The sequence below is a fragment of the Photinus pyralis genome, unplaced genomic scaffold (genome assembly GCF_008802855.1).
Source record: "Photinus pyralis isolate 1611_PpyrPB1 unplaced genomic scaffold, Ppyr1.3 Ppyr1.4_LG5, whole genome shotgun sequence".
Lineage (NCBI taxonomy): Eukaryota > Metazoa > Arthropoda > Insecta > Coleoptera > Lampyridae > Photinus > Photinus pyralis.
This window is the reverse complement of record NW_022170596.1, coordinates 10,586,252-10,598,724: the sequence shown is the minus strand read 5'-3', so window position 1 is coordinate 10,598,724 and position 12,473 is coordinate 10,586,252. Positions and strand designations below refer to the sequence as shown.

The following is a 12,473-nucleotide window of genomic DNA, read 5'->3' as shown; positions in this document are numbered from 1 at the left end:
AATTTTGTTATCATTTTTTATTATTCAAGGTGAATGAGCTTGTTATAAACAAATTTATATTATAATTATTCGCGTAAACAATATTTTTATACCTATGACATTGACATTTGTTGTCGGATCCCCTAAATTTGATTGATTGTAACTTAAACCGCCAATCCAAGTAGCCTTTTATTATACGAGACCTAGGATTTTGTATCGACGGCCTTTCTCAATCATTTGGAGCAACCTATTCAAATAATCAGGATTTCGAGATCGACGACCAGTGGATAGCGCCATTAGTGTGAAAGTAACCATTTTCTTGTATAGGCATAAACCGAATCCTTTAAGAATGTTGGAAATTTAGATTTTATTTGATCAGTTAAGTAGTAACGAAGAACTTTAACAGGTCTGAAAAATTGAAAAAAAATTAAATTGGATAAAAAGTGGACCCATCTACAGGAAAGTAAGGTTTTTTTTTATTTGAATTGATTACATCTCAAGAACCCTCTAGCTTGATTCAATTTATTCTTAAGATTGTGAATGGCTAGAAGAAAACAGCCAACCCTTGTATTATTTACAGTGGAAGACTTAAGTTAGTAATAACAGTGGCCACTTTAATCATTTCGTACAACCTCAGTACTTGAATTTGACGCAAAATTGACATTATTCCTCGCTATTAGTATATTTAAGTCTGTGGATAATAGCCAAATTTGATTTTTAGCATTGGAAATGCTTATGTTTTGTGTATGGATATGAAGTTACCAGTTTCGTCAAGCAGAAAAAAAGACAGTGGTGTCGCGTCAAGTGTTGATTGTACCATACTCGGCCGCAATCGGTATAAATTAATGGAAAGTCGCGGATACTATCGGTACGGTACTTACCTAACCGTGCGCAATTGTTTTGTTAATTCCAATCTAAAATTCTCGCACATCTCCTGTAATAGGATTACGAGCATTGTTATGATGAGGCTTATTATTCAGAAAGTGTACGTTCCCGAGTGAATAAGGGACGGGTTATTTGTGTTTTACATATGGCGTTATACGGTTCAATGTTTCCGATGGTTGCGTGGATTGCGAAATCTATAAATTTTTTGTTATTTATGTCAAATTTAATAGTATATTAAGTAACAAGGGATTAAAAAGAGTTTTTGTTCCTGAAAGAATGGTTTAAAGCCCGAGGTTTGCCGAGGTCTTTAATATTCTTGAGGGAACAAAAGCTAGTTTAATCCAGTGTTACTTATACTGTTTTTTCCAATACCGACCGATCTGAATCCATTTGAAAATTAATATGCTATAAAAACTATAAAAAAGTAAGGCATTGGAAAAAAATTTTTTTTTCCAATGCCGACACGTTTTTATTGAATTTAATCCCTAATTTTTGTGCATTAATAGGTAATTTTAATCCCTAGGGATTAAATAGTTATTTATGCATCAAGGTCATTAAGGCGATATTTATGCCGAGGGCGACAGAGCCCGAGGGCCTCCGGCCCGAGGGATTGTAAGTCGCCCGAGGGTTAAATATTGAGTAATGCCTGAGGTGCATACAACATTTTATTTTTCATCGTTCCAAAGAATGCATTTCCAATATACAAATGTCATGATTATTGTTTGCCCAACATTAAAGTGCTTCATACGAATCAAGTTGCATCTTTTTTATTACATAATATAACTCCGTCAATCAATTTGACAGGCCGTTTGAGGGCATAATGAGATGACAATCCATTATGCCCTCTCATTATGCCCTTGGGCGTAATAGACTGCTTCATATATCACATATGACAGATATAATTGACATATAATGGGCAAATGAAAAATAAAAAATTTTACTCCCTGATTTATGATTTCTTGTAAAACATTCAGAAAGTACCCATTCATTTTCTTTATTTTGAGAACAGGTAATATGAAAAGGGCCTTAGTGTATATCTAGCTCTTCCTATATAATGCCAAATAACTGAGTTCTTCTCCGCCTCAACAATGGTAAAAACTCTTGACTTTTAGTTTTTGTATCTGGAATTCTAACTACCAGCATCGATTCTTCATCTTCTATGTAGTCTACGTTCATTTTTAACAATTCCTCTGATCTACAAGCTGCAACTTCCTCCAATATCCATTATACACAAACTAACCTTTATCAGCAAGTGACATCTTAGGGGATGAAAGAAACGCCTTCATATGCTTCGTCACTCTCGTCTTCAATATTTTTAGAAGGGTTTACAGGCATGATTTTACCAAAATAAAAAATTCTTAATTTTTATTGACAGTTACAAACAAGCGAGCGTAACTATGGCATCCTAAAAAGCCTACCTTACTTTTTCATAGTTTTTATAGCATATTAATTTTGAAATGGATTCAGATCGGTCGGTATTGGAAAAAATAGTATAAGTAACACTGGATTAAACTAGCTTTTGTTCCCTCAAGAATATTAAAGCCCTCGGCAAGCATCGGGCTTTAAACCATTCTTTCAGGAACAAAAACTCTTTTTAATCCCTTGTTACTTAATATTATATATACTATATTTTGTTTGTAATCATACGACCTAAATCAGAGGTGCAGCGATTATTTTTTTTTCAAGCCTAGACAAAAAAGGACAGTGGCCCTAAAAAACAGAGGTAGAAACATCACAAAATAGAAGCTATACAATACCCTTTGAATCTATTGAACAACTTCCCGTATTCTTCCAGTCCGGAAGTAGTTCTCAAGCTTTAATTTATATCCCTTAGGATAAGTATTTTTCTTTTGCCTTTCTTTCTGGATTCTTTTAGTAAACATTTGTACCTACGTAAAATACGGGAACAATGAAGGTTGGAGACTATGCCTACAAAAGGAGAAATAAAAATATCGATAACTTAATTACGAGTCAAAAGAGATCTTCAAGAAGAATTTTTGTTAACCTTGTTAACATTGTAACTAATTACGGCTTACATAACATCTTGATGACCTTTAATTCACGTACGTGATGAGACTGAGGCAGGGTTTAACATTTGCATAAAACTTCGAATAGCTGATGGTTGTAACGAAAACAGTTAGTCTACGTTCCGGTTGCTGCTATTTTGAGTAGGTACCTTTTATTTCGTGGCATACCAAAACAATAGACAGTTAAAGAATTACCTACCACTTTAGAACAAACTTAAATGCTTCCATAAGAATTAACGACGTGATTGTCATGCGTCTCAATGTAACCTTCACATTAAGAACTGTGTACTTAAATAACTAAGGAAGATTTTATTTCAAGTAAATACCGATACTTTATTTAATTAGCTATTTTCAAACATTAGCCATGAGATTCTTGCGTGCTTTAAATGCACTTCACGAACTTGTAGTAGGTAGGTTTATGTCTTACTTAGGTATCTGTGTCACTTCCATTCAGGAAGTAAGCAAATTTGCGAATTGAAGAAAAGTCATATTCGTTGGTCTAGCTAGAGGACTTGATATTTGCTTTCCTCTAACATCTCTTGGCACCGGCAAAAAAACGCCAGGTCATGGAAGTCAAGTCGAAAATACCAAATACGAGAAATATGCCGAAGGTAATCGACTGATGTAAACACCTTACTTGGCACATGCACACACCATACTCACTCTGAAAGTAAAGATGATATGCGACCACTTTCCTTTCAATGGGACATTCCTGCAAGGTCGAAAAGTGTGTATATAGATCAAATTGTTGATTTTACAAACCTAATTCATAGCAAAATGCTGAAACTAAAAATGAAAGAATAAAAAAAATTTGATTTTGATATCGTAAAGGACGATCCATACAAGAGTATTTGAAAAATAGAAGAATCTGAAAACGTCAAATCATAGGGAGAAACGTTTTATTTCGTAGAACGTGAAAGGTTCAGAGAATCGGAGAAATATTGAAGAATCTTTGATATCGGAAGAATTCAAAGCAACTGAAGAATAATAAAATAAATAAATTATGGATCTAATGGGCGTGTGTTGAACAATTTGAGGAACCTGAAGAAATTAAAGAAATTTAAGGCATAAATCAAAGGAATCGAAAAAATTGACAATAATAGAGGCAATATAAAAGTTCTTGACCTTTGGAAGAATCTTTAAAAAATCCAAGGATGATGATAAAAGGATGGAAACAAGGCAAATAAACGAAGGAATTTGAACAAAGCGAAACTGTAAGGAATCGGAAGGTCTGAGAAATTACAAAAATTTTAAAAGCTGGAGCTCTATATCTGAACTCTCATTGGATGTTAGGTATGGTGTCCTCAGTATCATCTATGCTGAGATTCTTGCTCACGCTTCACTATAAAAGTGTTTTTTTCTGAGCTCGTTGCTTTCTTTGACTTTCATAATTGTGTAATCGGAAGAATTGTTTAGACAGGGAGAAATCCAAGCAATTTGAGAGATCTGAACAATTGCAGCAAAACTTCTCCGAATTTGAAAGACAGAGATAATCTGCATACTCCAAAGATCCATGGGGATGGTTTTGAGGAATTGAGTTGTTTATTTTCCTGTATGGTTCACCACCCCATTTAGAGATATGGATCAACCAAGAGTAGTTTCCGGATACTCCAAAGAAACAGGAGAATCCAGAGCATTTGAAGAGAGAACGATCAGAAAGATTGTATGTATCCGAAGTATTCAGACTGTTTAAATGGTTTGAAAAATCTAAAGAAAAGAAAGAAAATTTTAAGAATTTGAAAAATCAGAAAAATTGAAAGGGTACTGAGCGAAAAAAATTTAAATAAGATTGGTGGGAGTTGAACGTTTAATACTTTCCCCGCCCCCTTCGTCTATATAGATCCCGTAAGTTTTATATCATGTGCTCATGACTTTATTGTATCCAAGTTTCCAAATTCGCATTCAACCCCTTATTAGTAGGGGAGCTAGCACGAAATCCACTGAACGAGAATGATCAAAATTTTAACCGATGGAGTTCCATTTTGCCCTATCAGAGTATGCTAAAATCGATCGTCTGCCGCCTCAGGTCATACGACTTAAGGCGCTGCGGGTACTTCTTGTGGTACCAATTCTGAAAGGTTGTTTTTCGAGAAAATAAGTTATACACCAAATGAAAACGTTGATAATAGCTCTTAAAAAAATATTTAAAAAAATCGCGCACATTTGATAACTCCGTAAAAAAACAATTCTTAGTCGGTTTTTCACGAACTTTCTACGGATATAACTAGGTTACCGTTGGAAGAATGAAGCTGATTTTTTTTACAGACTAATGATAGGTACAGCCAATGACTACGAGAGTGTTTCTTTTTTAAATTTTTTCTCTAATTATAAGATATCTTATAATGTTAAGCTAATAAGATAATCTTGTAATTAGAGACAAAATTTAAAAACGAAACACCGTTAAGTCATTAGTAGTACCTATCATGAGTCTGTAAAAAAAATCAGCTTCATTCGTCCCACCGTAACCTAGTTATATCCGTAGAAAGTTCATGAAAAACCGACTAAGAATTGTTTTTTTACGGAGTTATCAAATGCGCGGGATTTTTTTAAATATTTTTTTAAGAGCTATTATCAACGTTTTCATTTGGTATATAACTTATTTTTTCGAAAAACAACCTTTCAGAATTGGTACCAAAAGAAGTACCCGCAGCGCCTTAAGTCGTATGACCTGAGGCGGCAGACGATCGATTTTAGCATACTCTGATAGGGCAAAATGGAACACCATCGGTTAAAATTTTGATCATTCTCGTTCAGTGGATTTCGTGTTAGCTCCCCTACTATATTAACAAGCGCGAAAAGGCGAGTTTATGATTTTGGACTTTCTGTCCGTCCGTGGTCTGTGGACACGGTTACTCACTAACGGTTCCGAATTTTCCAATTCTGTTTTTAGCAATAGGTAGACAATGGTCAAGGGATTAAATTTTGGTCAATATTCGTCAACCGGAACTGACTTTGTAGCTCGTTTTCTATATTGGTGCGGTTTATTAATATAGGTATCCGTCTATGAAAGATTGCCTATAGGGAGAGTAAGCAATAATGAATATGAGTTGCTAAAGATACATGGGACATACCTGAGTTACTACGATTGATAATCGTTCAGATGCGGAGCAATGTTATGCAAGAGAACATATAGGGAAATTTAAATACGGGATAGTTACATTTCATGGCAAGAAAATACAGCAATTAGAAACGAAAGGGGCTCAGGATTTATGGCAGGTTTAAATTGGGGTGTGAACAAAGTAGAAGCGTTTACAAGAGAAAAACGAGTCGCAACCTTGTGAGCTCAAAAGGGCGCGTACAGCCTATTCTGTAACAGACAACACCATAACAAACAAATAAGAAGAGTAGTGAATAGCGCTAGCGTCTGACACGAAGGCAACTGAATATTAAACTGTAATTTATACTCAATAAGAATCAATAATCCGAATGACTTTGCACTAGCAAAAGAAAAATTTTGATCGACCACGGTCTAAAAGCATATACGTGACGTTAAATTCAAGAAAAGTACTTTACGATGCTCAAATAACTAAATTTCTATTCACCTAATCAATTCAAAACATAAACAAGATAATGTGAGCCAATTCTTCGGAGTAAAACACATAACGTAACTAAAAATAATATATTTCGGCTTCGGACAAAGTCTCGGTAACTTAAAAAATTAATTTACAAAGCAATGGTACTAATATGTCAAATAACATAACTAATCTGAAGAATATAAGGTAACCAAATTAACAAAAACGAATCCTCGTAGTAACAAAAGTAACACAAGTACAAACTTGAAATCGGCGGTAATGTTGGTAGAACGTAGTGAATTAACATGGTTAATGTAGAATTTTCTAAGTCGGTAATGTAGAAACTCATCTATCGCGTACGCCCGTCACTGTCAATATTGCTAAAACGGCGAAAAATGCTGATTTATAACGGTACATATCTCGTATTGTTCATACGCAAAACTAATCCGTAAAAAAACGCTTCAATGGAGCTGGAGCCACAGCCACAGACATCAAGAGAAAGAGAGAAACCACTCCAAGGATAACTGGTAAAGCCAAAAAACATCCCTTTACAGGTAGACAAAAGTTAGTAAAAGTAATAGCGTGCCAAAAGAAAAATTTTCATGTAATCAATCCGAAAGCAGAAACTTCATTGAGGGGAAAAGAAATACAACTGCGCACAAGATAAACTTTAAGAAGGGAGAAGAATTAGAAATACCATGGAACACGACCTCCGTTGACGAAACAAAGAACTAGGGGAAAGAACTACAAAACTAACTTACATCTTTAAACTAGTGGTTTACAAAGTGAATGCCTAAATGGCGTAAGAATACTACATACCTATATACACGAGAGTAAGACAAATGCAAATAGATTTGCCTTACTGGATCTATACATCGTTGGATAAACTACGCCATGCGGACATTTTATTTGACTTCGGCACCTGCAATAACGATGGGACATCCTGTATATGCATTATTTTTATTTTGATCGATAAGAGGAAATGAGAAGGGGAAAAAGTTTTAAAGAAGCAAAACGGAGGTTAATCCAGGTACTTTTTGATGGAAGACGTAAAACCTCGGTTAAAACGCAGCTGTATTTATTGCAAAACAGTTAGTTTTGCCGTTATGGGAGCTTTTTGCAAAACAGCCACCTCTGCCAGTTATCACATGTTAGAAGACAGTTAGTTGAGTGCTACGAGTATTAAAATATTGAAGCCGTGGTGTTAAAAAGTGTATGTTAAGTCCATTTAAGCGGAAGCGTATTTTCTCATTTAAGAAAAAGTTTAATCGAAGTGTTGTGGTTATCGAGCGTTTGTCGCTTAAGAAAAGCTCTTTAAGTTATTACTTAAAGGGATTTTGTCCTCCATGGCCAATACTATAATTGTAATTACAACGAAGTCATAGCGTTTAAATCGAAATCTAAGTGCAATCCAAGAAGTGAAGTAGAGACGAATCATAATTCTGTGTCTGTTTGTGCGTCTGTTTGTTTGAAAATCGCACTTACAACCTGAGATTTTGGATTATTGACACCAAGGTAATTCAGACTTGCTTACATTAATTGTCTATCGATCGCTTGTTTGCGTGGTATGTGTTATGGTGTCCCTGAGTACCTGTTTTTCTTTCAACCTCATTGTTTTATGTCAAATAAATTTGTTGCATCTGTAAATGATTGGTTTTGCATAAAAGCATAAAAACCGATAAGCATTTACCCCTTCAATAGCTCCCGCAGCGCCTTTCCGCCAATTACACCGAAACGGATTTGAAGCAAACTTTGGAATACGTCTCCACCATCGCGTATCCCACATATCGTCCTGTGACCGTCAGTAAACCTACTCGTGCTTACCCTTCGTATAACGTAAAACGTTGTACATACCTACTTAGGTATATAAAATTCTAAGAAATTGAAAAGCCTTAGGGGGCACTCGTTACAGGCCATCTAGGTCGACTAGTTGGTTTACATAGCATGTTCCCATTCGCTTTCAGTACACAGCACAATCTGGAAAATGCTACAATGATCAACCCTCTTAAGAATCAATTTTATATACCTAAGGGGTTAGTATTTCTTACTAACACTTCAAGCTTTCAAAGCTTCAGGTTACAAAGGGGTTGACGATGTAATGTCACAGCGCGTGAAATAAGGAAGAAGAAATGTTGAATTATTACTGTCAGGTAACGGCCTCTAAATTATTATTTTTACATTCTCCCGAATGTGTGGATGTGCAATTATTCAACAATTTTAAACCAAATCCGGTAAAAGCACAAATTGTTATTTATAGAAAAAGCAGATAGATGAGGTGTATAATTAGTAACGCTACTGGTAAGTTAATTAATTATAATTACGAGATATTTTAGTAGCGCGCCATCGATATAAATCATAGGATTATTAATCCCAAGTGATGACTTTTATGACAAATATTGCACAAACGCACCTTTGTCAATGAAGTGTGACATAAATAATGGTTGGTTTAACGCTAGTTACTGGCATTACAGTAGTGTATCGACGTAATTATAATGTAGGTATACATTTTATTCTCAACGTCTCACGCGAAAGACCATCCCCAATACCATTTTCTATTATTCTATTCTAACATAAATAAAACAACACCGATATAAAATACAAAGATCGTTAAGGAATTGTAAAAATAGTAGATAATGTATGCGTAATGCATAGTATAGACCATGTAAATACTCAATGGATCGATGTCATCAGTTCCATCTGTACTAAACTTGAGTGACATTAAATAATGCAATTTTCTTGTGTTGTAAGAAACTATCATGAATAAGATTATTGTTGTAGGGGGAAGTTATGATTGTATGTTTTTGATTAAACCTCAAGAAGAGTATAAATAGAGAAGCTTCCATCATCATCGTCAGTAGTGTAGAGAATCTAATGTTTGATAGAATATAAACATGAACTACATTGAGGTACGTAAACTAACCCTCTTTTTCATCCGCCAAGGTAATATTATATTGTAGTTAAGCCTGTTCCTTGTGGGAATCTGTAACGTTGTTAATTCGGCACCGCAAGCGCAAACCATAAAAATCATAAGTCAGTCTAGTGAGAGTGGTCCCGACGGTGGATATAAATGGAGGTGAGATTTAGGGTCATAAAAGTACCATTACAATGGTGGGTAGGATTCAGGACGAAAGAATGCCACGATACTAACCTTTAACTTTCTCTAAATTGTGCGAAAAGACATACAACTATTGTGCAAGAATTCCATCACGCGAAATTAATGCACCCACCTAACCATTTTGCTTAGTTTCGATACAGAGAACGGAATAAAGGCGGAAGAAACGGGTACCTTGAAGAAGGCATCCGGCCCGGACAAGGAAGATGCGATCGTGGTTCAAGGCGGCTACGGCTACAAGGATCCCGAAGGCAACCAGATATCGCTGACATACACGGCCGATGACGAACTGGGTTTTCAACCCCAAGGCGCACATCTACCGACACCACCACCAAGCCCACCCGCAATACTTAGAGCTTTGGAATGGATACTTGCGCATCCGTATGACGAGACCAAAGCGAAGAATGGCAAATAATTTGTATCAAATTTGTTATTTATTGTTGAACGTAACTTGTGATCGATTAACCTATACAATGTACATATGAATTGTCTTAATAATTGCAGTTGAAATGACGAATATTGCAAACGACATTGACATGATTATCATTGCACAAAATAAAGCAACTTGTTTATGAATAATGGTTTGTGTGTCTAAGAACAAGTGACATTTTTCGGTTCCTTTTTTGTGAGCATATTACTATAGAAGCGCCATCCTTGAGGACACTGTTGTGGGGGAGAAGCAGGACGCTATAACATAATTAATTGCAATTATTTTTATTCCTTCCTTGTATACCTGTTTCTCACCACTACCATGGAATGGATGGTCTTCAAGGGATTCCAAGTTGCTCCTGGGATGCCAGACTTACGGTATTTTTATTACATTTTTGTTATTTTTCGCAATATACTATTTTTAAATCAATACGCCAATGTTGTTCAGGAGAAACTGTTTACAAACAGACTGCGGTTAGCGATTAATGTTGATGATGCAATTTTCTTTGCACAACAGTTGTTGCAAATTATTAATTTATTATAATATCTAATATTCTAATGCGATAGGCGTCTACATGGATGAAATTATAGTGCATTTTTTGTTTGTTTGGATCACCAAGATGATTGTTAGATTCTAATGTCAAAATAGTCGATATAGTCTCCTACATAAGGGTTAACGCGCTGCTTTTGTTTGCTGCAAGACATTTGCAATTACACAAGTGTAACGGCTTAGTTACATTTACAGGGGTTGAAAGCTCCACTTCCATAAAATCAATTAGAAATTAATCCAACGCCAACATTGAATCCGCTAACATTTAATCCACTCAAAGGAATGGTCAATGAACTTAAAATTCCACTTCACAGTTAATGAGAAAAAATCCCCAAAATCTTTTGTTTGGGTTCGCTTATCATTCATAAAAAATTTAGAAATCTATTCACGGAAAAAACTTCCGTGGTTCGACCTCTTCAGGAATGTTAAAATGACTTTTTATCTGAAAGCGTTTCATTCTATCTTATTTTACTGCTGTCCTTTTTCACTATGAAACGGTTCATGTATTAAATTTCCTATACTGGGAAATTTGTAAATTCGAAACCAAATCTTTGTAAACCTAAAGCGACCACCTGTTACACAAGACAAAGGGTTAAGCATCCGTCAAGCAAATTCATAAATTTTGCTTTGTGAAATATTAGTTAGTTACATCATTATTCACGGGTCGCTGAAAATATACAGAACTAAACTCAGTTTTCCCAAAATAATAATCAAATGAAATCAGAAGATATTTCAGAACGTCACGCCAGAGAAAGACGAAAGCGAAAATTGGACACGATGACCAAAGCCTCATAATGTTCTCATGAGCAAATCATGTATAATTTAGATCTCTACATACATAAATACAAATTGTGTTTTTGGTATTCACCAACCTCTACGTGACTTGTAAAGATGTGTTAACTTTATCGTATACGCAAAACTCACAAGGTTAACTAGAATAAGATAATCTGTTACTGATCTTAAAGGATATGTAAGTTGCTCCAAAAACTTCCGCAGTCAAGATACTATGTTGCCATGAAAGCTTAAAAACTACCAACATTATTTTGTACGTTAATATACGCAATGACAAATCGAAACCTCTAATTTCTGAGTTTTGACAAATTTTTAAAGTTTGCGTCTCAGTGAAAAAATGAATCTTACTCTTAAAAACTGCCGTGCTATGATTTCAAGTCTGATCGTAAGAAAACATTGAAATCGGTAATTAATTTTCTTTATATGTATACCTCAGTAAGGGGCGTTGTAAAATTCCTCCGTTAGATGCCGCTTGGTTCTGTCCCACCTTGAAAGTGAAATCGCTTCTTATATCCACTCTTGTTTGTGTGCTTCCTTGTCCCTATACAAGAATGAATTTGTATTTCACGGAAACACTTTTTCCTGAGATTACTAACCGACCGGAAACTTATTTCTGTGTATTCCAGACCAGAGACCCGAATCACTTGTCCGTTTATTTTCATTCACCAGTTAGCTTTCCCTTTAATTTGTCAATTATTATTCTCACCCGATCTGTTAATTTTTATTTAGTTTTGATTCCATTGCCATACTCGCCTGTACTATCCGTAACGTTAATTCTGGCAGGTTAAATAGTGATGAAGTGGTTTTTTGAGTTTGTGCTTAAGTCGGTCGACCTGACGCAAACACAAATTCACAAATTGTCATCGTCTACCGAGAGATTCAACTGGCTCTTAAAATAAGGGGTTGTTTGCATTGATCGAAAGAGTCCTTTTAAGGGTCTTATTTGGAAACAAGATTCCCTAACCTCCAACCGATGGGAAAAGTACCGGAATAATCTGAAGAAAAGGAAGGAATCGAAGAATCTGAAGTCGGAAGATACCAAAACTTTCGATTAATAGGAAAATTATTTTTCGTTCTCTGTTATATTTAATTACCAGTCGAATCTTAAGATCCCGTCAAGTTTGGATTCGGTTGGCATCCGTACCTCTACATGGAGATCATCAGAACTCTCGTTTTTTTCAACGAAA

At 35.4% G+C, this 12,473-nt stretch overlaps 1 protein-coding gene across 1 annotated transcript; it reads left to right on the top strand.

Annotated features, from left to right (window-relative positions):
• The first annotated feature begins 8,863 nt into the window (after positions 1-8,863).
• Positions 8,864-10,094, top strand: LOC116171088 (endocuticle structural glycoprotein ABD-4-like). The gene is made up of 4 exons (XM_031487756.1): positions 8,864-8,897; positions 9,182-9,309; positions 9,361-9,476; positions 9,648-10,094. The coding sequence occupies exons 2-4, from the start codon at positions 9,295-9,297 to the stop codon at positions 9,928-9,930; spliced, it is 414 nt and encodes a 137-aa protein (XP_031343616.1). The 5' UTR covers positions 8,864-8,897; positions 9,182-9,294; the 3' UTR covers positions 9,931-10,094.
• The last annotated feature ends 2,379 nt before the right edge of the window (positions 10,095-12,473 follow it).

What these genes read in the sequence shown, in the direction of transcription:
- LOC116171088 (XM_031487756.1), top strand. An exon ending in GACGGTGGATATAAATGGAG is followed by an intron (nt 9,477 to 9,647) that starts GTGAGATTTAGG and finishes CATTTTGCTTAG; the next exon opens with TTTCGATACAGAGAACGGAA.